Raw genomic sequence first — 27875 nt, forward strand, 5'->3', positions numbered from 1 at the left:
CATTTCAAAAGCTTTTGTCAGGGTCTGGCATACAGGTCTTGACATCAATACAATGATATGGCATAGAATACAATGTGAAAGATTGGATTCCTCATTATTTGTTGTAAAGGTCACAAAGAGTCATTATTGAAAAAAACGTTCTCTGGAGTTTCCCATGTCAATGCTGGTGTACCTCAAGGGTCTGTACTTGGTCCATTGCTTTTTTCTTATTTATGTTAATGGCATTATCGACTCCCTTGTAAATACAACACGACTTAATGCAGATGATGGCTAGCTAGCCGTTTCTTCGTCAGATACCAGTCGTATTGGATCTTCACTAAAGAGCGATCTTTTTTTAATTGGGCTAAACAATGGTTCAATCAGTTCAATCCCCTCAAGACGGAAGTGGTTTTTTACACTGTGCAATCAAATTCTACCAAATATTATGTTCGACGGCACTTTTTTGACTTTGTTGATAATCCTAAAAACGTAGGGCTTTGGTTTACAGCGAATGGAAAATAGCACGAGCATATGAACCAAAATTATTAAGTCAGTCTCTAAGGTGCTTTGGGCAATGAGGTTATTAAAATACAAACTTGATAAAAAAAGCTAAACCAAATAGATATCTTGTTTATCCGACTTTTGCTTGTATAGTATAATTTCGCCGTCTATGAGAAGGAATATTTAGAAGAAAATGCAATATGAAGCGGCTAGAGTTTTAACCGGGTTAACCGAATCAAATTTTTAATCCTGGAAATGCAAAAGTTAATGTTCATTTATCGTTCAAAAAGCGGTAGCTTGCCACAAATACCACAGCCAATTGAACAAACAACCCACTTTCCGCTTCAATATAGACATACTATTATGAAACCATACCAAAACGTTAAAGGATTTTGTTCGAAATCAACCATTGTATTTTGCATAGATTTGTGTCAGCGACTTCATGTTCACGTCCGTAGCAGTAACACTCTTAGCGAATTTAAGTCACGTTTAATAGATACATACAAAGGCTTAATGTTCCGAAATTTTATCTTGAGTCGGGGACAGACTTTCTAATATCCACCATACAAGAGTCAGAAATGCTTGCAGTGATCTTAATGCACATCTCCATCTAAATTGCCTTCGTTACCATCCTATTTGTGACAGTGGAAAAGGATAAGAAAATACAGAACATCATTTCTTTAAATGTAGTAGATACGGCGAAGAACGCGTTTTATTGGTTGGAAATACTCGGTATAAAAAATTAAACAAACGATGAAAACAGTGTGCTTTAATTGAAGCCCTCAAGTATATAAAATTAACCAAACGTTTCTTTTGATATCACCCGCAAAGCATTATATAAATGGTCGGGGATGTTATTACTATGTATTTTAGTTATCTTTTGGTGGCAAGCAATTCTCTATTTTTGCTAATTTCAAAAAAGTTAACATATTTTACTTTTTTGGTCTTATTATAGATTTTTACGACATTGGCGTTACATTGACGCCCGGGAAGGGCTGAGACTGATGTTGCCCTAACTTGTAGCCCTTGTTTGATTTGATTATAACTGTATGTGTAAGTTGTATGTAATTTATGCTTTTGACACAGTAGATAAATAAAATAAGATTAAACGCAAACAAAACTCTTTTAAACACTGTGGCTATATATAAATCAAATTATTGACAGTTTTGGAAATGTACGAGCAATATGTAATTGGTGAAATGCAGTGATCTTTATGTTATTTGGTAAGAGAACAACACATTTGAAATAATGTGACAGACTGCAATATACAAAACAACCATATATTAGATTATTGCAGATTTATATGTCGCATTAAGAACACGAAGAATGCTAAATTTAGGTCTTCCAAGAGTGACATTTTGAGCATATTTTACAGCTGAAATAAATTTATATTTGTTTCCAAAGATTTGTGAGTTATGACTTTGACATACGAGGATATCAAATAAATTTACGCGAAGCAAACATTTTAAAGGAAACAATGCCACTTAAGGTGTACTTTAAGTATGTCGGATTTTATATTTGCCATGGACTCAGAACAGTAGGTGGCCATTCAATGGGTCGAGTCCGGGAACTTGCTTGCAAGTCAGACGCTCTACCAACTTAGCAAACTAACAGTCCCTGATAACTTACAAACATCCTGACCTGTGCGAGTCAATACCGTGAAAACACACCAATTGTGCTTAAATTCTTCTCCGAAATCCCAACCTTGCCTACATAAGACCAGTGCAGGCCATCCGCCTCACCCAAACTTTTAGTCCCCATATTCAGATTGTTTCAAATTGATTTGTTTTCGTCTCCCTGTGGTCATTGTCAAACGTGTGGTCATTGTAAGGTCATACATGTGGCCATTATAAGGCCATACCTGTGGTCATTATAAGGCCGTACATGTGTTCATTGTAAGGCCGTACCTGTGGTCATTGTAAGGCCATACCTGTGGTCATTGTAAGGCCCAAACTGTGGTCATTGTAAGGCCATACCTGTGGTCATTGTAAGGCCATACATGTGGTCATTGTAAGGCCATGTCTCCCTGTGATCATTGTAAGACCATACCTTTGGTCTTGAAAGGCCATACCTGTGGTGATTGTATGGCCATGTCTCCCTGTGGTCACTGTAAGGCCATATCTGTGGTCACTGTTAGGCCATACCTATGGTCATTGTAGGGTCATACCTGTGGTCATTGTAAGGCCATACTTGTAAGGCCATACCTGTGGTCATTGTAAGGCGATACCTGTTGTCATTGTAAGGCCAAGTATCCCTGTGGTCATTGTAAGGCCATACCTGTGGTCATTGTAAGGCCATACCTGTGGTCATTGTAAAGCCATGTCTCCCTGTGGTCATTGTAAGGCCATACCTGTAGTCATTGTGAGGCAATACCTGTGGTCATTGTAAGGCCATACCTGTGGTCATTGTAAGGCCATACCTGTGGTCATTGTAAGGCTAAGTATCCCTGTGGTCATTGTAAGGCCATACCTGTGGTCATTGTAAGGCCATACCTGTGGTCATTGTAAAGCCATGTCTCCCTGTGGTCATTGTAAGGCCATACCTGTAGTCATTGTGAGGCAATACCTGTGGTCATTGTAAGGCCATACTTGTTGTCATTGTAAGGCCATACCTGTAGTCATTGTGAGGCAATACCTGTGGTCATTGTAAGGCCATACTTGTTGTCATTGTAAGGCCATACCTGTGGTCATTGTAAGGCCATACTTCTGGTCATTGTAAGACCGTACCTGTGGTCCTTGTTATGCCATACCTGTGGTCATTGTAAGGCCATACATGTGGTCATTGTAAGGTCATGTTTCCCTGTGGTCATTGTAGGGTCATACCTGTGGTCATTGCAAGGCAATGTCTCAATGTTGTCAATGTTAGGCCATACTTGTGGTCATTGTAAGGCCATACTTGTTGTCATTGTAAGGCTATACCTGTAGTCAGTGTAAGGCCATACTTGTGGTCATTGTAAGGCCATACCTATGGTTATTGTAAGGTCATACCAAATCATTCCATAACACTCTTGTTAAATTCTTAAACAATACATTGAATAAATAGAAAACTCGAGAACATTCTATACAAATCTTGACAAATACAATATGGTTATTGTAAGGTCATACCAAATCGTATATATGTTTAGCGTCCGTGGACGAATAGGTTTTGTGGTTCCCGATCGAAGAAAACAAAAACATTATATGATCAACGATCTTATCGAATAATTTCCTTCTACAATAATTTCGACAGAACAATGGTTTAAACAACATGCTTCATACTTTGTACTAGTATTCTTGGCATTTGATAATAGAAAATGATGCATTCTGTGTGATTCCCATGATTAACACACTTAAAAACAAATAGTTTTCAAACTCACTTTGAAGTGGAAATATAACAATTGAGAATTGTAGATAATGTCCATCGTGAACTTAAACCATTTGCAATGCAATTTGCATTTTCCTTTGATAATGTAGGATATAAAAAAACGTTGTTGACGTGACGTTCCTAACTATCATTAACATCCTTGATCAGAATGCAAAAGTTTATATAAGAGTTATGTTAATTGAAACTATATGGAAAGTGTTTTCGGACATTATCATTAACAATGAGACGCGATATGCTAAACGGATTGTTTGTCAACTCCGAAAACTATATATCATGAATGAATCTTGAAAAAAGCTCCATCTCACAGGCATTGTGTTACGATCACGAAACGCAACAGGGAAATTAAACGTTATAAGCAACACAATATACTCACTTACAGTTTAACAAGAGTAATTTTAAATAAGAAATGTGAAAATAAATACTTGAAATTAAGAATAATGTCACTGATGTTAGTATTTTAGTCCACTTAATTGAATGCACATGAAATGTTAACCACAATATATGAGCACTATTTAAATTCCACGACACTTCTTTATTGGGTTGATTGTTCTGAACTTTGTTAAGTTAACAACGGGTTTAGCAACATCGATGTTAACTTTTAAGCGTTAAATATTGGATGATGTGCTCTAATATTTAGATAAACAAACACAGATTAAACGGTTGTCTTAAATCATGTTAGAAATACTGCGGATCCATTTAACTAAGAAAGCAGTAACGAGTTGGAAGTTAACAACGATGACGTTAACAACAATAACGTTAACAACGCTGTTAACTTAAGCAGAGTTCTGAACAATCGGCCCAGTATTTCAATAAAAAGGCTGAATGGTACAACTAAATAGTAATGTATTTAAATCCAAGAGTTTAAAAATATTCTAGCAATAGCTAAACTTTTTTAAAGACTTGATTATTTTTTTCAAGATAGCATAATTTTATCAATGACCCACGACCAAAAAACATGATGTAAAAAAATCAGTACATTCTAAAAACATCCTCAGAATTTTTTCAAAAATTCCATAACACTCTTGTTAAATTATTAAACAATACATTGAATAAATAGAAAACTCGAGAACATTCTATACAAATCTTGACAAATACATCCTGAAGATATCATACGGTATTCATACATTGTAGTTTAATTCAATGAATCTAGGTCAACAATAAGGACAAAACTAGAATATTAAAACAATAAAGTACTGAATAAAATACAAATACGTGTTACAATCGTATAATATTCATAAATTTATTAATCAAAAAGAGTCGTTTGACGTGAGGTCTTTAAGCTGCACTCTCCCAGTCACTCGTCTTAATACTTTTATTATATTTTTGTTGACTTGGAATGTGCCAATTTTTGCGTCAATGTCTGGAAACCAGTGAGGTAAGACGGCTGACTAAACTCAGATGTATGGGTCATTGTTGTTGTTGCTTTCGTTGTTGTTGCTGCTGCTGCAATTATCTCAAATGTGTTTTGCTCTACAGGAGAGATGTGAAATATGTTCACAGCGCCATCAAATACATCAGCCGCAGAAAAAAAGTTCATGTCTAAACTAGAGCCCTGGGAAGACGTGATTGTGGGTGGTTACCTTTGTGTCATAAGTAAGTTAATAATGATTACGTTCTGGTCCATTTGGCTAATTGAATTTTATACGTCGTAATATTTCGTGACAACAGAGAAATAACAAGTAAAAGTACCAGGTAAACTAATGTGTTATATCATACAGGTTTTGCAAAAGTAAACAAAAGCTTTTTAAGCATATCATTACAGTTTCGTAAAAGACTAAAAGTTAAACAGTATTCATTTCTTTCAGGCATATCATAAGTGTTCAGTACAAGTAGAACCTATAGTTCCCTTCATTCAGGCATATCATAAGTGTTCAGTACAAGTAGAACCTATAGTTCCCTTCATTCAGGCATATCATAAGTGTTCAGTACAAGAAGAACCTATAGTTCCCTTCATTCAGGCACATCATAAGTGTTCAGTACAAGTAGAACCTATAGTTCCCTTCATTCAGGCATATCATATGTGTTCAGTACAAGAAGAACCTATATTTCCCTTCATTCAGGCATATCATATGTGTTCAGTACAAGAAGAACCTATAGTTCCCTTCATTCAGGCATATCATAAGTGTTCAGTACAAGAAGAACCTATAGTTCCCTTCATTCAGGCATATCATAAGTGTTCAGTACAAGTTGAACCTATAGTTCCCTTCATTCAGGCATATCATAAGTGTTCAGTACAAGAAGAACCTATAGTTCCCTTCATTCAGGCATATCATATGTGTTCAGTACAAGAAGAACCTATAGTTCCCTTCATTCAGGCATATCATAAGTGTTCAGTACAAGTAGAACCTATAGTTCCCTTCATTCAGGCATATCATATGTGTTCAGTACAAGAAGAACCTATAGTTCCCTTCATTCAGGCATATCATATGTGTTCAGTACAAGAAGAACCTATAGTTCCCTTCATTCAGGCATATCATATGTGTTCAGTACAAGAAGAACCTATAGTTCCCTTCATTCAGGCATATCATATGTGTTCAGTACAAGAAGAACCTATAGTTCCCTTCATTCAGGCATATCATAAGTGTTCAGTACAAGAAGAACCTATAGTTCCCTTCATTCAGGCATATCATAAGTGTTCAGTACAAGTTGAACCTATAGTTCCCTTCATTCAGGCATATCATAAGTGTTCAGTACAAGAAGAACCTATAGTTCCCTTCATTCAGGCATATCATAAGTGTTCAGTACAAGTATAACCTATAGTTCCCTTCATTCAGGCATATCATAAGTGTTCAGTACAAGAAGAACCTATAGTTCCCTTCATTCAGGCATATCATAAGTGTTCAGTACAAGTTGAACCTATAGTTCCCTTCATTCAGGCATATCATATGTGTTCAGTACAAGAAGAACCTATAGTTCCCTTCATTCAGGCATATCATAAGTGTTCAGTACAAGTTGAACCTATAGTTCCCTTCATTCAGGCATATCATAAGTGTTCAGTACAAGTAGAACCTATAGTTCCCTTCATTCACAGGCATATCATATGTGTTCAGTACAAGAAGAACCTATAGTTCCCTTCATTCAGGCATATCATAAGTGTTCAGTACAAGTAGAACCTATAGTTCCCTTCATTCAGGCATATCATAAGTGTTCAGTACAAGTAGAACCTATAGTTCCCTTCTTTCAGGCATATCATAAGTGTTCAGTACAAGTAGAACCTATAGTTCCCTTCATTCAGGCATATCATAAGTGTTCAGTACAAGTTGAACCTATAGTTCCCTTCATTCAGGCATATCATAAGTGTTCAGTACAAGTAGAACCTATAGTTCCCTTCTTTCAGGCATATCATAAGTGTTCAGTACAAGTAGAACCTATAGTTCCCTTCATTCAGGCATATCATATGTGTTCAGTACAAGAAGAACCTATAGTTCCCTTCTTTCAGGCATATCATAAGTGTTCAGTACAAGTAGAACCTATAGTTCCCTTCATTCAGGCATATCATATGTGTTCAGTACAAGAAGAACCGATAGTTCCCTTCATTCAGGCATATCATAAGTGTTCAGTACAAGTAGAACCTATAGTTCCCTTCATTCAGGCATATCATAAGTGTTCAGTACAAGTAGAACCTATAGTTCCCTTCATTCAGGCATATCATATGTGTTCAGTACAAGAAGAACCTATAGTTCCCTTCATTCAGGCATATCATATGTGTTCAGTACAAGAAGAACCTATAGTTCCCTTCATTCACAGGCATATCATATGAGTTCAGTACAAGAAGAACCAATTTTTTTCTGTTTCAGGCATATCTGCTATATCCCTGAACATCCTGGTGCTCTGCACATGCATATCCAACTGGACCCGTCTCTCCAGGAACGATCGCTACATAGTCAACCTCGCCGTTAGCGACAGCTTGATGCCGCTTAGTGCATTTCCACTTACAATAGTCTCCTCGTTTTCCCATAAGTGGATCTTTGAAGATATTGGTAATGCATGTATTTTTACTTGCCATGTAACAACCACAACTGCTTTGTTTTGTTTTCCAATTATTTTAGATGCCTTAATTGATTTCCTACTCAGACTTAATTACTTTTAAAATCGTGATGACACGATGGAAACTCATCGTTTTACGGGGTGTAAAAGAATATCCGGAATACACGGGTTAGTCACGAAGTCTTAGTCGATACACGGGTTAGTCACGAAGTCTTAGTCGATACACGGGTTAGTCACGAAGTCTTAGTCGATACACGGGTTAGTCACGAAGTCTTAGTCGATACACGGGTTAGTCACGAAGTCTTAGTCGACTCTGACGCAAGGTTGATATAATTATAATTTGTCCAACGTTCACTCAGAAAGTCTCCAAGTAAAACAACATACAAGTTTTAAGTGTTTTTATTTGATTATGATGATAATCAATAACAGTGATAACAATTCCTTTTCCCTAGTTTACAATGTTCATATATTTTGTAATTTTGATAGGAAATCCTAGCAGAGGTGTATCCTCGACGCTTGTCAAAACCAGAATGTTTTATCAATATCTTTTGGTCAGTATCTACCACGTGACTGTCATAAGGCTATTAATTAGTTAATATTTCATAACTTTTATCCATGCTGGACCGCCGCATTTAGAAATAAGACGTTTTAACAACAAAATGCGCTTAGGGCGATATGCATTAAAGATAAATATCTAAAGCATGTACTTGTATTGTGGTTGATATGTAACGAACAATAGAACATTGTAAAATGAATATGCAATGAACATTTAAATATTGCAAAATATATATGTATTCTTATAAAATAAGATTCAGTGATTAAAATGCTACAAGTACATTATTGCAAATAATTGGCGTTGTAGCAATCGTGCGAGTGTTAAGTGGTTAAAAGAAGCCCAGTCTTAGTTTCACACGATCATGCTTTATTCATTGTGTATGAAACTTTAACCTTTTAATGTTCTTAGTGTTTAACTTTTCCTTTTTAATTTACAGTACATTTTAATTTATAATCAAATATCTACGAAAACTATCAGATATTTTCCAACGAATGCAAACTTTGATTACCACACGTTTTCTCATAAATGAAAAAAATCTCTATAATAATTGTTTGTATAATTGTACATTTGGGCATACAAAATCAGAAACTATAAAGATTTAAGCCAATAAAAAGGGGGGATTATCGGATTCCTGAAAATAAAACCTTCACTTAAAAAGGCACTTAAAATATATCCCAAATGACCAAAACCTGGGAAGCAGTCGATGGTTTTAATCTCTAACACGTTCACACTTAGTAATAACAATTATAGACATTTGCATTGGGGCCAGTAAAAAGTTGCTGTATAACGATAAAAGAGATATTTTCTGAATTTGGGTTTCGTTAAAGTTGGCGAGAAAGAAAGGGCGAAATCTAATACTCACTTCAATTGAACTGCTCATAAGTATATGTCACGTATTGTCAAAAGATCTCATCACAGATGAAAAGTGCGCTTTTTACCGAGTTTTAAGTGGTATCTCCATTACTAATAAGCCTTTGGCTATGAACAAGTCATAAAGAAGGAAATGTACACACATTTTAATGTTGACAAATACCAAATACTTTTGACCAGCATTCACGTTCCTATAAAAACTTCGTAATATAATTGTTGGTATAAGTTCTTTTCATATTCTTGCTCTCCACGTTAAACCCAATCAAAAAGCTCAGGAAAAAATACGCTCGGTGAGCTAAAAGATCCACTTAAACACGGTGCCAATATAGCTTATTAAACTAGGATTAAACAGAGATTAAACACCGCATTTTACTGACCTTATAGGAAGGGTCCCTCAAGGTACAAAGTGTTTGTAATATATTTGTTGGTATAATTTGTACATATTTTTGGTTTTGGCAAACAACTCAATCGAAAGCAGCCAATTCATATGGTATCACCAAGCCTCCAAAATTGAAATTCTTGACTTTGAACATGACTTTAAATGCTAATAATACAGGCCAAGTGCCAACATATCTCTCTCTATATATAAAAGATGTTGCTGTTCTTTTTCAGGATGCACAACCTACGGATTTCTGGGGTTTTACTTCGGCCTAGTCAGCATAACGACTCTCGCCATAATGGCCCTGACAAGATACATTAAAATTTGCCGCCCGGATCTAAGTATGGATAGTATTTTATCTGCTACCAGTATAGTGCTAAATATATATATAACAAATATGCCATTTAAAATGATACTTTTTCAATAAGAATTCATTGTAAAGTTTTTTGAGGCGGGACCTATTGGTTTTATTGATTATTTTTTCACCCTGCCATGCATGTAACAAATTGCGACATCTTCTATTGCGTGCATCCGAGAGCAGAACGTATACACGTGAATGCTATTGAAATGAATACATTTGAAGTCCCCGCACAGGGTATTAGTATCGATGATTTATCATCTTTAGCGTAAGCACATTGCTTAAACTGGTCTGGTTCAAAAGTGTTTATTTTTTTTCACAAACATTAATAAATTTATTTGAAAGTACCTTGGTCCAAATTTTAATAATGAAAGCGAAACTTTTGTCCTTAAGTTTAATTTGGTGTTTGACTTCGATTTGTTTCTCTGTTTTTCTTTTTTTGATACCTTCTTATATGTTCTTTGAGTTTACTTCCTTTCTCTTTTGCTTGTATTTATGCCATGTTTCGTTGTGACCATACTGACTTTTTATATATTTATGATATTTTGTCAAGAAACTATTGTTTAATAACCAAATATGAATGTCTGTCTGTCTGACCAGCACTGATTGTATAAGTCTAAAGTAGCCAATTAACCCACCATTGGTGACCTTGACCAATTAATGGATAACCGTTCGTCAATAAATCATTATAAATGGTTGTAAACTCCAATGAATGACTTTGACCACCTTCGACAAACATCCTCCAACAAGTCACCAGGCGCAGCAAAATTCCCATTATCCTCCCTTTCGAGTCATTTTCGTTAGAAGAATCTAACGATAGTAACATGACGCAACACACTCTGACTTGTATTAAGTCACAATCGAATTAAACAGACCAGTCATCATCGCGTTCCATGATATCTAAGGTGACTTTTCCGTTTTACAAGAAAGACGAGGAGGGTAAGAGCCTTTTTGCCTTTATCGTCGACGAAACAACAGTTTCAAGCGAGCATTAAAATAGTTTTATTACAACGGTTGTGTATGTATTAAACAGAAAACTGCTTTGTTGCGACTTAATTTATTTCAACTTATATAACATATCACCTCAGGGATAGTCTATGAAGGTTGTTTGCAACGTGAATAAATGATGTATTAGGACTGTTTGTTTTATTAGTTTGTTTGTATAAAACTTATGGCCATCTAGTCATTAAAAGGGTTTAAATATTGTTGTTTTATTATAATGGTCGAGTGACAGAAAGATCATCATTAGAACTAGACGGAAAGTTAGTAGCACAACGTTTCCATGTTTTATGTTTACCTATAAACAATTACATTCGTATAAAAGACGACTTTTAGCATGAATGCTCTTATTCTGTTAGACATAACATATGCACTTTTGAGTCAAGCTCTACTCGCATTGTTCTTAGGGTGAGCCTCTCTGCAAGTTGCTGGATATGAATACCCTTTTAATTCACGACGTTGGACATATCCCCAGTCTCGTAGTGCTGTTCAGATACATGTTCGTGGGCTTTGTTTCTCTATTCTACAATACTTACATACAGCTTCCAGTTCCCGTGCCTGTTTTGTTAGATTGATCCGTTACTCTGTAATATTTCTAGCACTAGACATTTTATTTTCAAACAACCTTTCTGCAATATGACTTACAATTCAAATGTCACAATTTCAGACATATCCAGAGCTACATGGACCCAGGGTCTCCCTTACCATAGTCCTATGCATGTTTTATTAGCTTGGTCAGTCGTCCCATTTAATTTCTAACATTACTAACTTTGTTTGTTTCACACATTTTTTTTTTGAAAAATGACCAACATTGCAAATATTACAATTTCAGACTTATCCACAACTTCTTGGAGCCAGACCCTACTCCTATTTCCATACCTTTTCTCATTAGTTTGGTCCATCTCTCCGCTGGCGGGCTGGGGATCGTATGAGGTGGAGCATTATGGAACATCTTGCACACTGCAATGGGAGGGAAATAGAACGTTTATAACTCTGGTAAGACACTCTGCTGCAAATAGAACGTTTATAACTGGCGAGACAATGGACGGTAAATAAAACGTTTCTAGCTCTGGTGCGACAATGGTCGGAAAATAGGACGTTTATAACTCTGGTAATACAATGGACGGCAAATAGAACGTTTATAACTCTGGTAATACAATGGTCGGCAAATAGAACGTTTATAACTCTGTTGAGACAATGGACGGCAAATAGAAGTTTATAACTCCGGTGAGACAATGGACAGTAAATAGAAGTTTATAACTCTGTTGAGACAATGGACGGCAAATAGAAGTTTATAACTCTGTTGAGACAATGGACGGCAAATAGAAGTTTATAACTCTGTTGAGACAATGGACGGCAAATAGAAGTTTATAACTATGGTAAGACAATGGACGGCAAATAGAAAGTTTATAACTCTGGTAATACAATGGACGGCAAATAGAACGTTTATAACTCTGGTAATACAATGGACGGCAAATATAACGTTTATAACTCTGGTAATACAATGGACAGTAAATAGAACGTTTATAACTCTGGTGAGACAATGGACGGCAAATAGAACGTTTATAACTCTGGTGAGACAATGGACGGCAAATAGGAAGTTTGTAACTCTGGTAAGACAATGGACGGCAAATAGAATTTATAGCTCTGATGAGGCAAAAGGCGGCAAATAAAATGTTTATAAATCTGATAACGTTTATAACTCTGCTAATACAATGGACAGTAAATAGAACGTTTATAACTCTGGTGAGACAATGGACGGCAAATAGAACGTTTATAACTCTGGTGAGACAATGGACGGCAAATAGAACGTTTATAACTCTGGTAAGACAATGGATGGCAAATAGAACGTTTATAACTCTGGTGAGACAATGGACAGCAAATAGAACGTTTATAAGTAAATAGAACGTTTATAACTCTGGTGAGACAATGGACAGCAAGTAGAACGTTTATAACTCTAGTAATACAATGGACGGCAAATAGAACGTTTATAACTATGGTAAAACAACGGACAGCAAATAGAACGTTTATAACTCTGGTGAGACAATGGATGGCAAATAGAACGTTTATAACTCTAGTAATACAATGGACGGCAAATAGAACGTTTATAACTATGGTAAAACAACGGACAGCAAATAGAACGTTTATAACTCTGGTGAGACAATGGATGGCAAATAGAACGTTTATAACTCTGGTGAGACAATGGACAGCAAATAGAACGTTTATAAGTCTGGTGAGACAATGGACGGCAAATAGAAAGTTTATAACTCTGGTAAGACAATGGACGGCAAATAGAACGTTTATAACTCTGGTGAGACAATGGACAGCAAATAGAACGTTTATAACTTTGGTAAGACAATGGACAACAAATAGAACGTTTATAACTATGGTGAGAGAATGGACAGCAAATAGAACGTTTATAACTTTGGTAAGACAATGGACAACAAATAGAACGTTTATAACTCTGGTAATACAATGGACAGCAGATAGAACGTTTATAACTCTGGTAATACAATGGACAGCAGATAGAACGTTTATAACTCTGGTAATACAATGGACAGCAGATAGAACGTTTATAACTCTGGTAATACAATGGACGGCAAACAGAACGTTTATAACTCTTGTAATATAATGGACGGCAAATAGAACGTTTATAACTCTGGTAATACAATGGACGGCAAATAGAACGTTTATAACACTGGTGAGACAATGGACGGCAAATAGAACGTTTATAACTCTGGTGAGACAATGGACAGCAAATAGAACGTTTATAACTCTGGTAATACAATGGACAGCAGATAGAACGTTTATAACTCTGGTAATACAATGGACGGCAAACAGAACGTTTATAACTCTTGTAATATAATGGACGGCAAATAGAACGTTTATAACTCTGGTAATACAATGGACGGCAAATAGAACGTTTATAACACTGGTGAGACTATGGACGGCAAATAGAACGTTTATAACTCTGGTGAGACAATGGACAGCAGATAGAACGTTTATAACTCTGGTGAGACAATGGACGGCAAATAGAACGTTTATAACTCTGGTGAGACAATGGACGGCAAATAGAACGTTTATAACTCTGGTGAGACAATGGACGGCAAATAGAACGTTTATAACTCTGGTGAGACAATGGACGGCAAATAGAACGTTTATAACTCTGGTGAGACAATGGACGGCAAATGGAACATTTATAATTATGGTAAGATAATGGACAGCAAATAGAACGTTTATAACTCGGGTGAGAAATTGGACAGCAAATAGAACGTTTATAACTCTGGTGAAACAACGGACAGCAAATAGAACGTTTGTAACTCGGGTGAGAAATTGGACAGCAGATAGAACGTTTATAACTCTGGTGAAACAATGGAAAGCAAATAGAACGTTTGTAACTCTGGTGAGAAAATGGACAGCAAATAGAACGTTTATAACTCTGGTGAGAAAATGGACAGCAAATAGAACGTTTATAACTATGGTAAGACAATGGACAGCAAATAGAACGTTTATAACTCTGGTGAGACCAATGGACAACAAATAGAACGTTTATAATTCTGGTAAGACAATGGACGGCAAATGGAACGTTTATAGATATGGTAAGACAATGGACGGCAAATAGAACATTTATAACTCTGGTGAGACAATGGAAGGCAAATAGAACGTTTATTAAACTGGTAAGACAATGGATGGCAAATGGAACGTTTATAACTCTGGTGAGACAATGGACGGGAACTAGAAAGTTTATAACTCTGGTAAGACAATGGACGGCAAATAGCACGTTTATTATTCTTGTGAGACAATGGACGGAAAAGAAAATTTATAACTCTGGTAAGACAATGGACGGCAAATAGAACATTTATAACTCTGGTAAGACAATGGCGGGCAAATAGAACATTTATAACTCTGGTGAGACAATGGATGGCAAATAGAAGGTTTATAACTCTGGTAAGACAATGGACAGCAAATAAAAGTTTATAACTCTGGTAAGACAATGGACAGCAAATAGAACATTTATAACTCTGGTAAGACAATGGCGGGCAAATAGAACATTTATAACTCTGGTGAGACAATGGATGGCAAATAGAAGGTTTATAACTCTGGTGAGACAATGGACAGCAAATAGAACGTTTATAACTCTGGCAATACAATGGACGGCAAATAGAACGTTTATAACTCTGGCAATACAATGGACGGCAAATAGAACGTTTATAACTCTGGTAAGACAATGGACGGCAAATAGAACGTTTATAACTCTGGCAATACAATGGACGGCAAATAGAACGTTTATAACTCTGGTAAGACAATGGACGGCAAATAGAACGTTTATAACTCTGGCAATACAATGGACGGAAAATAGAACGTTTATAACTATGGTGAGACAATGGACAGCAAATAAAACGTGTATAACTCGTGTGAGACAATTGACAGCAAATAGAACGTTTATGACTCTGGTAATACAATGGAAAGCAAATATAACGTTTACAACCATGGTTAGACAATGGACAGTAAATAGAACGTTTATAACTGGTGAGACAATGGACAACAAATAGAACAATAGAACGTTTCTAGCTCTGGTGAGACAATGGTCGGCAAATAGAACGTTTATAACTCTGGTAATACAATGGACGGCAAATAGAAAGTTTATAACTCTGGTAATACAATGGTCGGCAAATAGAACGATTATAACTCTTGTGAGACAATGGACGGCAAATAGAAGTTTATAACTCTGGTAAGACAATGGACGGCAAACAGAACGTTTATAACTCTGGTAATACAATGGACAGCAAATAGAACGTTTATAACTATGGTAAGACAATGGACGGCAAATAGAACGTTTATAACTCTGGTGAGACAATGGACGGCAAATAGAAAGTTTGTAACTCTGGTAAGACAATGGACGGCAAATAGAATTTATAGCTCTGATGAGGCAAAAGGCGGCAAATAAAAAGTTTATAAATCTGATAAATTAATAGGCGGGAAATAAAACGTTTATATCTCCAGTTAGACAATTCACGGGTAATAGAACGTTTATATCTCGAGTTAGACATTGTGCGGGAAATAACTCGTTTTTATCTCAAGTTAGCCAATGGGTGGGAAATAGAACGTTTATATCTCCAGTTAGACAATGGGCGGGAAATATAACGTTTATATCTCAAGTTAGACCATGGGCGGGAAATATAACGTTTATATCTCCAGTAAAACAATGGGCGGGAAATAGAACATTTATAGCTCTGGTAAGACAATGTGCGGCAAATAGAATGTTCATTTCTGAGGAAAGGTAATAGACGTTGATAACTCATGATAGACACAGGACGTTAATAAATCAGGTAAGACAATGCTTGTAAAATAGAACATTTATACCTCATTTAAGACAATGTTTAGAAAATAGAACATTTATACCTCCGGTAAGACAATGAGTGGGAAATAGAACTTTTATGAACCTGGTAGGACAATGGTGGCGAATAGCGTTCATAACTCTGGTAAGACAATGAGAGGATGTATAAAGACAATGTAAGAGATGAATTATGCCATTTCCCTATTTGATGTTCGATGAGCCGCTTCGTGCTACACAATTAAGCAATTTTGGTATTCAATATGTCGGTGCTACACAATTAAGCAATTTTGGTATTCAATATGTCGGTGCTACACAATTAAGCAATTTTGGTATTCAATATGTCGGTGTTAGACATTGTGCGGGAAATAGAACGTTTTTATCTCAAGTTAGCCAATGGGTGGGAAATAGAACGTTTGTATTTCCGGTTAGACAATGGGCCGGGAAATATAACGTTTATATCTCAAGTTAGACCATGGGCGGGAAATATAACGTTTATATCTCAAGTTAGACCATGGGCGGGAAACATAACGTTTATATCTCCAGTTAGACCATGGGCGGGAAATAGAACATTTATAACTCCGGTAAGACAAACGACGTGAAATAGAACGTTTATAGCTCTGGTAAGACAATGTGCGGCAAATAGAATGTTCATTTCTGAGGAAAGGTAATAGACGTTGATAACTCATGATAGACACAGGACGTTAATAAATCAGGTAAGACAATGCTTGTAAAATAGAACATTTATACCTCATTTAAGACAATGTTTAGAAAATAGAACATTTATACCTCCGGTAAGACAATGAGTGGGAAATGGAACTTTTATGACCCTGGTAGGACAATGGTGGCGAATAGCGTTCATAACTCTGGTAAGACAATGAGAGGATGTATAAAGACAATATAAGAGATGAATTATGCCATTTCCCTATTTGATGTTCGATGAGCCGCTTCGTGCTACACAATTAAGCAATTTTGGTATTCAGTATGTCGGTGCTACACAATTAAGCAATTTTGGTATTCAATATGTCGGTGCTACACAATTAAGCAATTTAGGTATTTAATATGTCGGTGCTCCACAATTAAGCAATTTTGGTACTTAATATGTCGGTGCTACACAATTAAGCAATTTTGGTATTTAATATGTCGGTGCTACACAATTAAGCAATTTTGGTATTTAATATGTCGGTGCTACACAATTAAGCAATTTTGGTATTTAATATGTCGGTGCTACATTATTAAGCAATTTTGGTATTTAATATGTCGGTGCTACACAATTAAGCAATTTTGGTATTTAATATGTCGGTGCTACACAATTAAGCAATTTTGGTATTTAATATGTCGGTGCTACATTATTAAGCAATTTTGGTATTCAATATGTCGGTGCTACACAATTAAGCAATTTTGGTATTTAATATGTCGGTGCTACACAATTAAGCAATTTTGGTATTTAATATGTCGGTGCTCCACAATTAAGCAATTTTGGTATTTAATATGTCGGTGCTCCACAATTAAGCAATTTTGGTATTTAATATGTCGGTGCTACACAATTAAGCAATTTTGGTATTTAATATGTCGGTGCTACACAATTAAACTATTTTGGTATTTAATATGTCGGTGCTACATTATTCAGCTATTTTGGTATTTATTGAGTCGCTACGCTACATTATTGTGGTTTTTATATCAAAGGTGTCGGTGTGCTGTATAATGGCGCCTGCAAGCTGCATCACCTACGCTTATTCGCGAATACTTATGACCTCTCGTAGGAGCTCGAAGGCGATGAAAAAATATAATCAGGTTAATATTGTCAACCGGAGGAAATTGAGCAGCAGGGAAAACTACCTGACGAGGGTTCGTTGTTTTATACAAGTTATACCTTAAGCAAAGTCAAGAAATTTCAGAGTTAGAAATCATTTTTGTTTCCGTTCTTAAACAAAAAAAAACTTGTTATGCATATTGGAGACCAATCATATTTTGAAATTATATAAGTAGAGCATTTGTTCTAGGAATTTATTTGTTATATAATTATACATTGAATAGTTTCATAAAACGATATCATGTTCGCACTTGCCTCAGGAATACTATATATGAAAGCGAGGTTGCTTGATCTCTATCGCTTTATTGTTTGAGCCAATCCCTTATTCTAACAATATGTTTTCTTTATCGCCAATTGTTTCCGTTTTTGGTAACAGTTTCACAAAGGAAATCTGTTAATTCAGTGGAAGTGTGTCTCAGAATTATTAACGTTGATTTTAAAATACTAGCACACAATTTGACATTTCCAAAACTCAAGTGACTGAATCATGAACAGTTTGATTATATTTTGTCCTATGTGATTGCAGTATTTTATAAATGTATCATACATTTAGTTTAATAAATCAGCAGTCAGCGGTTATTGATTAAAATCAAGTAAATTGGTAGAATTAACAGCGGCTTTGACAGTAGACAAAATATAATTTAAAAAGGAGGCTGATTAGGGTTATTAGTACACTTTTACCAAAATTGGGTCGAGTGACTGATAGTTGAATATTATTCTTTATTAATACATATATGTTGTGCAATCAAAAGGTTCTCTATGCCATGGTGTATTTCCAAATAACTATTGCTATGTGCTAGGAATAACTACATTACTTGCACGTTTTATTATATGTTATCCGGTGGTTTATAGAGATTTATCAGTGAAATAAAATTGCTATTTCAAAAGCAGTGAAATAACTTTTTGATATATTTTACTGCTTTGAAATTTAAGTTCTCAATTCCAAATCAAACTTAAGCGCGCACAGGCCGTGGAAACAAATTGGACGACTTCATTTTCAAAATGGCGTTACGTTCGCATACAATTTGGTGCGCTTTTCTGAAAAACAATAATTAACAGTCATTTCATATACATTTAAGGCATACAATAAAACAAGTTCGTTTCAGTGTAAGATTGCAATATATTTCACTTCTTTGACACCAAACATAAATATTTACCTCTTGGCTACGCCACTCGTGAAAATAATACGTTATTAGAATAACTGAATTTATTTTTAATTATCTTTTTCATTTATCTCATACTCTCCTATTTGCAGATGACATTTGCTATGTGCTGGGGCTTCCTGATCTGCTGGATGCCATACGCCATTGTATCCATGTGGACAGCCTATGGAAACGGATCGTACATTCCTATCAGAATGACACTTATCTCGGTGCTACTCGCCAAATCATCGACTATCGTTAACCCCATATTGTACTTTGTACTGAACAGCAAATTTAGGCCTATGTTAATCAAAACGTTCTATACAGAACAAAGCAAAAAGACTACACAATGTGACAATAACTGTTCTGTAAACCAAGAAGTTAACATAAGCACACAAGAGAATGATGTTTTGACGGAATCCCCTCAGGGTAACCCAGAAGGAAATGAGATTGGACGGAGTTCCGTCTTTCCTCAGAATGAATCAGATTTTCCTCAGAATAGTTCCGATAAAACAGTTGACGTTTTGTTATGAATATTTGCATAAATTGTTATTTCTTGTTTACAACGATGTCCTTTTCAACACTGTACATATCGGTGCATTTATGCTTTATATATTCAGTAAACATTGTCACAGTAAATGAACAAATATGTAAGCATTTACTTTTAAAGTAATAATTTCATTTTCAATTGTATCCCCGACAATGTTATCGAATTCAATCGACTATCGACCATGGCACCATCTTATCATTGAACACATTGTTTGATCGCTTTTTCGAATCGATATTTCTGTGTAGTAATAATATCTATATCAAGTCTTTAACGCTGACGTTACGTTCAACTAGAAATCCATGATCGAACGATTTGTTTTATGCCTATTAATTCAATATTCCATGTCTATCAGTGAAAATATAGCACGCCGTTTAAAAGAAATTACATATCACGCTACTGTCGTTTTCCGAACCCGTATCAGCATAATAACATGTGATTAGTGCTACCTTTTACAGACTTATGTTCATGTCAGTTTTGTACAATAAAAAACTAGCTATTCAGTAAAATAGTTCTCCTGGAATGTTCTGTATTTCCTAAAGACATGATTTCGAGTATACACAATTGCTGACTGGTGTTCGTGTTCAAGAAATTTCACTAAATTATCAATGCGATCGATTTATTACGTCTTTTCAGACAAGGAAATTCCGGGATGTGTCGTGTAAAAGTGCAGTTTAGTTGGTTTCAACTAAAAGTGGTTCGTCTAAACACGGATATTATCCAAGGTGATATATAATGAGAAATATTACGAAAGGCCGCTTTTCTGCTGACCTATATCACGTCTTGTTCGATGTATAAACATGCATCAGTCACGACCGCTACGCGTTTATACAACGAATTTGACGTGATACATGACATCAGAAAAGCATCACGTCATAATATTTAAGGATCATGACGTGCCACAAGTCGATGGGGGAATGCGAAAAGGTTCTAAGTGACATTAAATAAAGAAGAAGTTAGAACCTTTTCGCTTTCAACCCTCGAAGTGTTTCGGGACGTTCGATCAATCTTACAGTAATCCTTTCTTACCCATTCTGTAAATAGAACGACCCGTCTGTTACCGGAAACATTGTATCAAATGACGTCACAATAACGGGGGAAAAGATCTACCACTTGAAATCACTTTTTAAACGTAAAATTCAAACCCTTATGGCAACAATACATTTAAGATATCATAAATACATACTTTCTTAAATACTGATTTATATTTTACGGGACGTGCTGACACAGTACAAACAATAACAAGATCAACAATATTCATGTATAGTGTTATGCGATGAATTGCGATCCGAACATATCCGAAGATGTTGCGTTCATCGTATAATATTTACACCTCAACTTCCATTCCTTAAATGAACTGCCTCTCGGCAACTGCGTTTATCAATCGATGAACGCAACATCTTCGGATATGTTCGGATCGCAATTCATAGCATAACAATATACATGAACACTGTTGATCTCGTTATTGTTTGTATTGTGTCAGCAGGTCCCTTAAATATAATTCAACATTTCAGAAAGTGTTAATTTATTATTTTAAATGTAGTGTTGCCATAAGTGTTTCAATGTTATGTTTAAAAGTGAATTCAAGTGGTTGATCTTTTCCCGCGTTATTGTGACGTCATTTGAAAGAAAAAATGTTTCCGGTTACAGTCGGGTCGTTCGATTTACAGAATGGGTAAGAAAGGATTACTGTAAGGTTTTCTTAACTAAATAAATTATTTGTTTAACAAGTTTTTAATTAAATAATGAACTATTGGTGTAAATATGATTAATATAATAGGGCCTTGAGCGAGCGGGTGTGCTTTTGAAAGTGCTCGTAAAATATTGGATTTATATGAAAAATGTGATTTTTGTTATAGTTCAAAAATGGATATATTGTGTATAAACGTATGATCATTATCTGGAAAACTTTTCAAAGAAAGTTATTTGATAAAATAAGGATTTTGTAAGCAAAAATGTTTTCACCATTGTGTTTATATGACACGAAAATGCATTATTTCTTCATGCATACCATTGCGCTATTGTGATCTGACCAGTGACTAAAAATCAGATCTAGGAATAATGGTTGTCAAATCGGATTAACGGATTTTATTCAGCAATAGAGAATGGCTAGCGGTTTGTCGCCTCTCCTTAATAGCTCCGGTGATGCATATTATCACCAATTACAGCCCGCGGCAGGACTTTGTAGGGCATACGAAGCAGTCCCAGTGTACCAACGGACCCCTGAACAAACGTATGTAAAGCAATTTTACGCCAACCAAACAAATCCGCTGATGAGCACACCGTATCTACAATCACAGTCGGTTGTTAGCCATAATGACAGCTACCTTATGTCGCAAATATTGGGCCCATAGAACTCGTGTATTTTAGATAGAGAATTGTTAAACCTACCAAGGGATCATTATGTCGATAAACTTTTAAGGCTCACTAACAGTTCTGAACCAGATAAAACATCATATAGAGATGTATTTTATAGGCGTGCAAAACAATTACCAACTTGCCCAGACGCAAAGCTGATAACACGACGTGGCTCCAGAAAGACTCCAGCATACGACAAGCTAGCACATGATTGTTACATCTTAAATAGTTTTCTCAAAGGAGATCCTAGTGAAATCGAAACGATCTTTACTAAAACGAAAACACAAGTTGTAATGAACGACAACGAAATCGACCTACCGGAAGATAAGAAGTCTGGCATCGACCTTACAATGGAACTGAGCAACTTGCTGTCTTCTGTCATTGATTTAGGTAATAAATATGCGGCCCTACAAGACGAAGTTAAAACCGATAGAGAGAATCTTCACAAGATAAGTGAAGAACTGCATTTAGTGAAGAATGAAAATCACGCACTTAAGCAAGAAATGAAAAACCTTACTGCCAAAACGTACTATTCTCTTATTCAACACGAAGAAAGAATTAATACAATAAATGACACAAACATAAACATGCTGAAGACGTACGTGTCAAGAATTGATAGCGCAATTGAAGCAGTTCAAGTATAACATTGCAAAGCAAAAGATGCTACAAACGCTCTATCCGAAACGCAATCCCTTTCGTATGCGGAAGTAGTACGGAATGGTACGAAAACAGTTGAAAGCAACTTCATATCTAAACCAAAGGTAGCTCCTGAAAAAGAGACTAACCAACAAAATAGACATGAGCAACAGGACATGTCGGAGCTCAACATACAGAGCAAAAATTCTCAAAATGACTCTAGCAAATATGAGGCAACACCAAATGGCGATTGTGTAAACAATACAAACATTCCTATGGCAGACACACGCACGATACAGCAAAATACCATGTATTTTGATAGAGAGAAGTCGCGCTGGGTACGGCAACAGAGAAGTGAGCAGGGAAAATCGCAGCAAACGAATATCCAAGACGCTGATGAATATTACCCGGAAGAAAACACGAACAAAATTGAAACTATAATAACGTCTAAGAGACAGTCAACTACTAATGTAAATACCAATCCGCATGAGACATCAAGCTTTAAATTCAAAGGCAAGTATCATGGGCGAACACGAAGCTACTTTATTAGTAATATTGACCCAGATTCGTCCGAACATGGACTTAATCAGTATCTAACGGACAACACTCTCCTGTTGAATCATACGTGTTTTAGTGCAAATCTGGTGACCTTGCAGCAAAGGTAGTTGTCCCTGCTCACCAAGGTTATATACATGAAGACTATAACTTTTGGCCGAATTTTATGAAGTTTCAACGGTGGATGTCGAGACGTCAATGGTACCAGCATCGCCAATCAAACAACTATCGACCGGAAAACGTTCGGGACCATGGGAACGAACAAACCCATTATGGGTATGCCAATAGACAGGCTTACCAATACTTTGACGATGAAAATAACGATCATGCCTCGTATCCACTAGAATCAAATGACATTAACTAATACAAGTGTGCTTAACAATAATAGCCTACGAGTTTGCACTTGGAATGTCCGAGGTGTTATGTCCTCAGCTGCCAGTCTTTCAAATCTTCTACTAACATATCAAATTGATATAGCTTTTATCACAGAACATAAACTTTTCGACCAGTCAAAATATTTTTTCGACACGATTCAGAATGATTATTGAAATATAACAATATGTGACCAAAACTTTAACACATATAATAACCTTTGTTGTGGAAAAGGGGGCGTGTCTATTATGTATAAATCCAACCTAGACTTAAGCTTTAAACATATTAACGAATCCATAAACGATAGAATTTGTGGAATAGAAATAGATTGTAGAACTGTAAAGATTTTTGCTTTCTGTGTTTACATGCCTTCAGGAAATTACGCTAATGATGTTTTCGATAATTACATGAATTCTTTATATGCTATATATGATACTTTTTCAGAATATGGAATAGTAATGTTTCTAGGAGACATGAACGCTGATATTGTTGTAGGAAATAATCAAAGTAATTTTCTAAATGAAGTGTTCACGAATTTTTTACGTACAAATGACTTGCTAACCTTAGTACATTTTCCACTTTGTAAAGGTCCAAGATATACCTATACTACTATGGAATCTATGTTAGACCATATTATTATTTCAAATAGAGATAAAAATCTTATTGAATGTGTAAATATATTAGACGATGTCATGTTTAATGTTTCTGATCACTTGCCTGTTTTTGCAATTGTGAAAGTACCAGTCATACGGATAATCAATGAAAATGTAAATCGCCACATAGCATGGCAAAAAATAAATCAGACACACATATCAGAATATCAAGCAAAACTAGGTATAAATTTACAAATAAGAAATACAATTCACGTTGATGAAATGTACGAAGGTATTGTTAAAGCAATAATATTATCGTCTAACCAATGTCTTCCACAATCTAAATTTAATCGCCATGCGAAACCTTACGCCGGAAGTGAAAAAATCATATAGTTTACAACGCGAAGCACGACGAGTATGGGTTCTAGAAGGACAGCCAAGAGGATGGCATAACGAATCATACGCGAAATATAAACGCTGCAAGCAAAATTTTGTAACGACACAAAAAATTTTTTTTGAAAACGTTGAAAAGTACTTCAATAGTCAGCTTAACGAAGCAGCTGAATGCGATAGCAGATTGTTTTGAAGCTTAATTTGATCTAGAAAAAACAAAAGACCATCTGCCTGTACCCATCTATTCTACAAAAACACCTCTGTTAGAGAACCAGGCGATATTTTAAAGGTATTTACAAACTATTTTCGCGATGTGTACTCACCTCTTCAATGTGTACACTTTGATAACGATTTTAAAAAGCTTGTAGAGGAAAAAGTTAAACAACTAAAAATAAAAAACAGTACCGCAAATAGCATTCCAGAAATAAATCCAACTATCACTAGCGAAACAATTAAAACGTATATTAAAACGTTGAAAAGGGGGAAGGCCTCATCATACGATGCTATTTTTAATGAACACTTAATATATGGAGGCGATGCATTGCATAAGGCCCTGTCAACGTTACAATACAATAATAATCTCATGCAAAATTCCAAAAATGTGTAAAAAGGGATTAATTATTCATGCCTACAAAGATAATGGTAAACCAAGAAGTGACCCCGGAAACTATAGACCTATAACGTTATTACAAAATATATATAAACTATTTGAAACAGTCTTACATGACATAATTGCAAAATGGGTAAAAGAAACCAACATTGAATTTCCAAACCGACAGCAAAACGCATACCAAAAAATACAGGGGCAATAACTGCGTCATTTAATTTCCAAGAATCCATCTATCACAATATTGAGCTCCACAACAAAGTATACGTCGCTAAGCTCGACAGAAAAATGGCCTTTGACACTGTATGGTTAGATGCAATATTTTACAAGATTGCAGGACTTGGAATTTAAGGCAAAATTTGGTCCCTTATAGTTGACGCGCACAGTAATATGTATAGTTGTATCATTGCAAACGGTTTAACTTCCGAGTTCTTTCCCGTGTTGCAAGGTATACGCCAAGGGGGAATTATTTCAACTTGGATATATAATCTGTTCATAAATGGGCTTTTAGATTCACTGGAGCGAAGTGGACAAGGTTTAAATGTTATAAACGTAATAACAAGTAACACTACGTTGGCTGATGACATCGCGTTAGCGGCAATTTCACCAAATGGTCTTCAAAATCTACTGAACATTACATACGATTATATATGTAATTATAGATACATAATAAATCGACAAAAAGTTTTGTAATGGTTTTCGCTGACACTGCCAAGAATAAAACGAACATTAATTTCTATCTAGGGCCAAACAAAATTGAACGCACAGATAAAATAAGACATGTAGGTATACAACTAAACGACAAAATGACAGACAATGATAAAATATCGGTAGCGTGCAAGAAAGCAGAGTCATCGTTTTATTCCCTACTATCAATCAACATCGGAACCTTTCACATCAATCCCCTTACATCAGCATCGTGTCAAAAATTTGTATACCAAAACTTCTTTTCGGAGCAGAACTCTGGAACAATCTAACAAAATCAAACTGCATGCAATTAAAACGTTTTATACGAATGGCGGCAAAAACTATTCAACGATTTCCAATTCGAACACGAACCGATATCTGTTTAGCGATGTTAGGCTGGAAACGTATAGAAAGCGAAATGTTCCTCGAACGGCTGTGCAATATGACGACATCGGTGCTTACAAAACAGATCTTCAATAAAAGACTAGCCTTATTTTCTTGCAGAACTGATAAGTGTATTCAAAAAGGATTTGTTCCAGACATTATAAGAATTTTGTCAAAATACAAGTTATCTGATTTTATTATTAGATATACACAAACAGGAATGTTTCCTAAAAAGTCAATGTGGAAACGTAAATGCAAAATGTTAGTGTATAATACGGAATTAGACGATTGGAAACTAGGAGTTCAAAGTGACGCAACTTTTTGTCGCTTCATGCTCCTACAAACAAGAATCGAACCGGCCATTATATGGACTTGTGCAAACGATTTTCAATCAAGGCGACATGCTCTTGAAGTTAGTAAACTTTGGATTGAACCTAGCATATACGAAAATATGTCAGTTATGTCACGCGTGTGGCGTTATTATAAATAATGCCGTAAAGCATGTTTTATTTTCATGCAATTTATCGTCTGATATTAGAAATAATTTTAAAATTACGTTTTCAGAAAACTTTCCTCACGACATAGGTTCGTTAATTTCGTTTGGTAATGAGGAGGCAAAGTTGCAATATTTGATTGGAAAAAAACATTTAGCTTTCATAGAAAAAAAGGTACACAAACATTTCTTGAGAATAGCAATTCACTTTGTCTACAAATGCTTGAAAATGCATTTCAATTTCAATTAGCATGTAAACATAAGTTAGCAAGATTTCGATCATGACTCTTATGATTCTTTTTATCGTAAGTGATATTTTATTGATTGCATATTTATGTAAGAATTTGTTCGCTGTATGATAATACCAATACAAATGTTACAATCAGTAGATATCGTAAATGTTTCTTTTTAACCTCATTGTATTGTAATAATGTCTGTAAACCTGTTTCGAGTCCCTGCTTGCACAACAGTTTATCGTGATAATGTAACATTTATGCTTGTTCGCATATGCAATTTACTCTCTTTTTTGATATAAACATATTCTTTACAAATGCACATTTTGTCATATTGTGTTGTCGTTCTGCTTGCAAATGTATATCTGATCGTATCATTAGTATATCTTCACATGTACTTATCATGACATATTTCTTTTCGTTTATTTTGTTAACATATATGCATTTATATATTTATATGTTAATTAATATATGTATCTCGATCAGAGGAAATAAAGAGCATATAAGTTATGAATGGCGGGGGTTGATGTCATTATCGGGGATATGAACTCAATTGGGCTGGTCAAAGTACGCGTGGAGTCCTTCGGACTCCACACACTTAGACCAGCCCAATTGCGTTCATATCCCGATAATGACATCAACCCCTTAGTTCGTTCCTTAAATAACCGCAATGGCCGAAAGACAGTTCGAAATTGAGGTGAAAATATATAAATTTGATTTCTACGAACAATGTAC

The 27875-nt window shown here is 35.5% G+C and overlaps 1 protein-coding gene across 1 annotated transcript; it reads left to right on the forward strand.

Annotated features, from left to right (window-relative positions):
- Nucleotides 1–5333: 5333 nt before the first annotated feature.
- Nucleotides 5334–19815, forward strand: LOC128220165 (opsin-5-like). The gene is made up of 5 exons (XM_052928441.1): nt 5334–5436; nt 7641–7823; nt 9869–9976; nt 11825–11988; nt 19396–19815. The coding sequence occupies exons 1-5, from the start codon at nt 5334–5336 to the stop codon at nt 19813–19815; spliced, it is 978 nt and encodes a 325-aa protein (XP_052784401.1).
- Nucleotides 19816–27875: the final 8060 nt, after the last annotated feature.

The sequence above is a fragment of the Mya arenaria genome, chromosome 15 (assembly GCF_026914265.1).
Source record: "Mya arenaria isolate MELC-2E11 chromosome 15, ASM2691426v1".
In the NCBI taxonomy this organism is placed as follows: Eukaryota; Metazoa; Mollusca; class Bivalvia; order Myida; family Myidae; genus Mya; species Mya arenaria.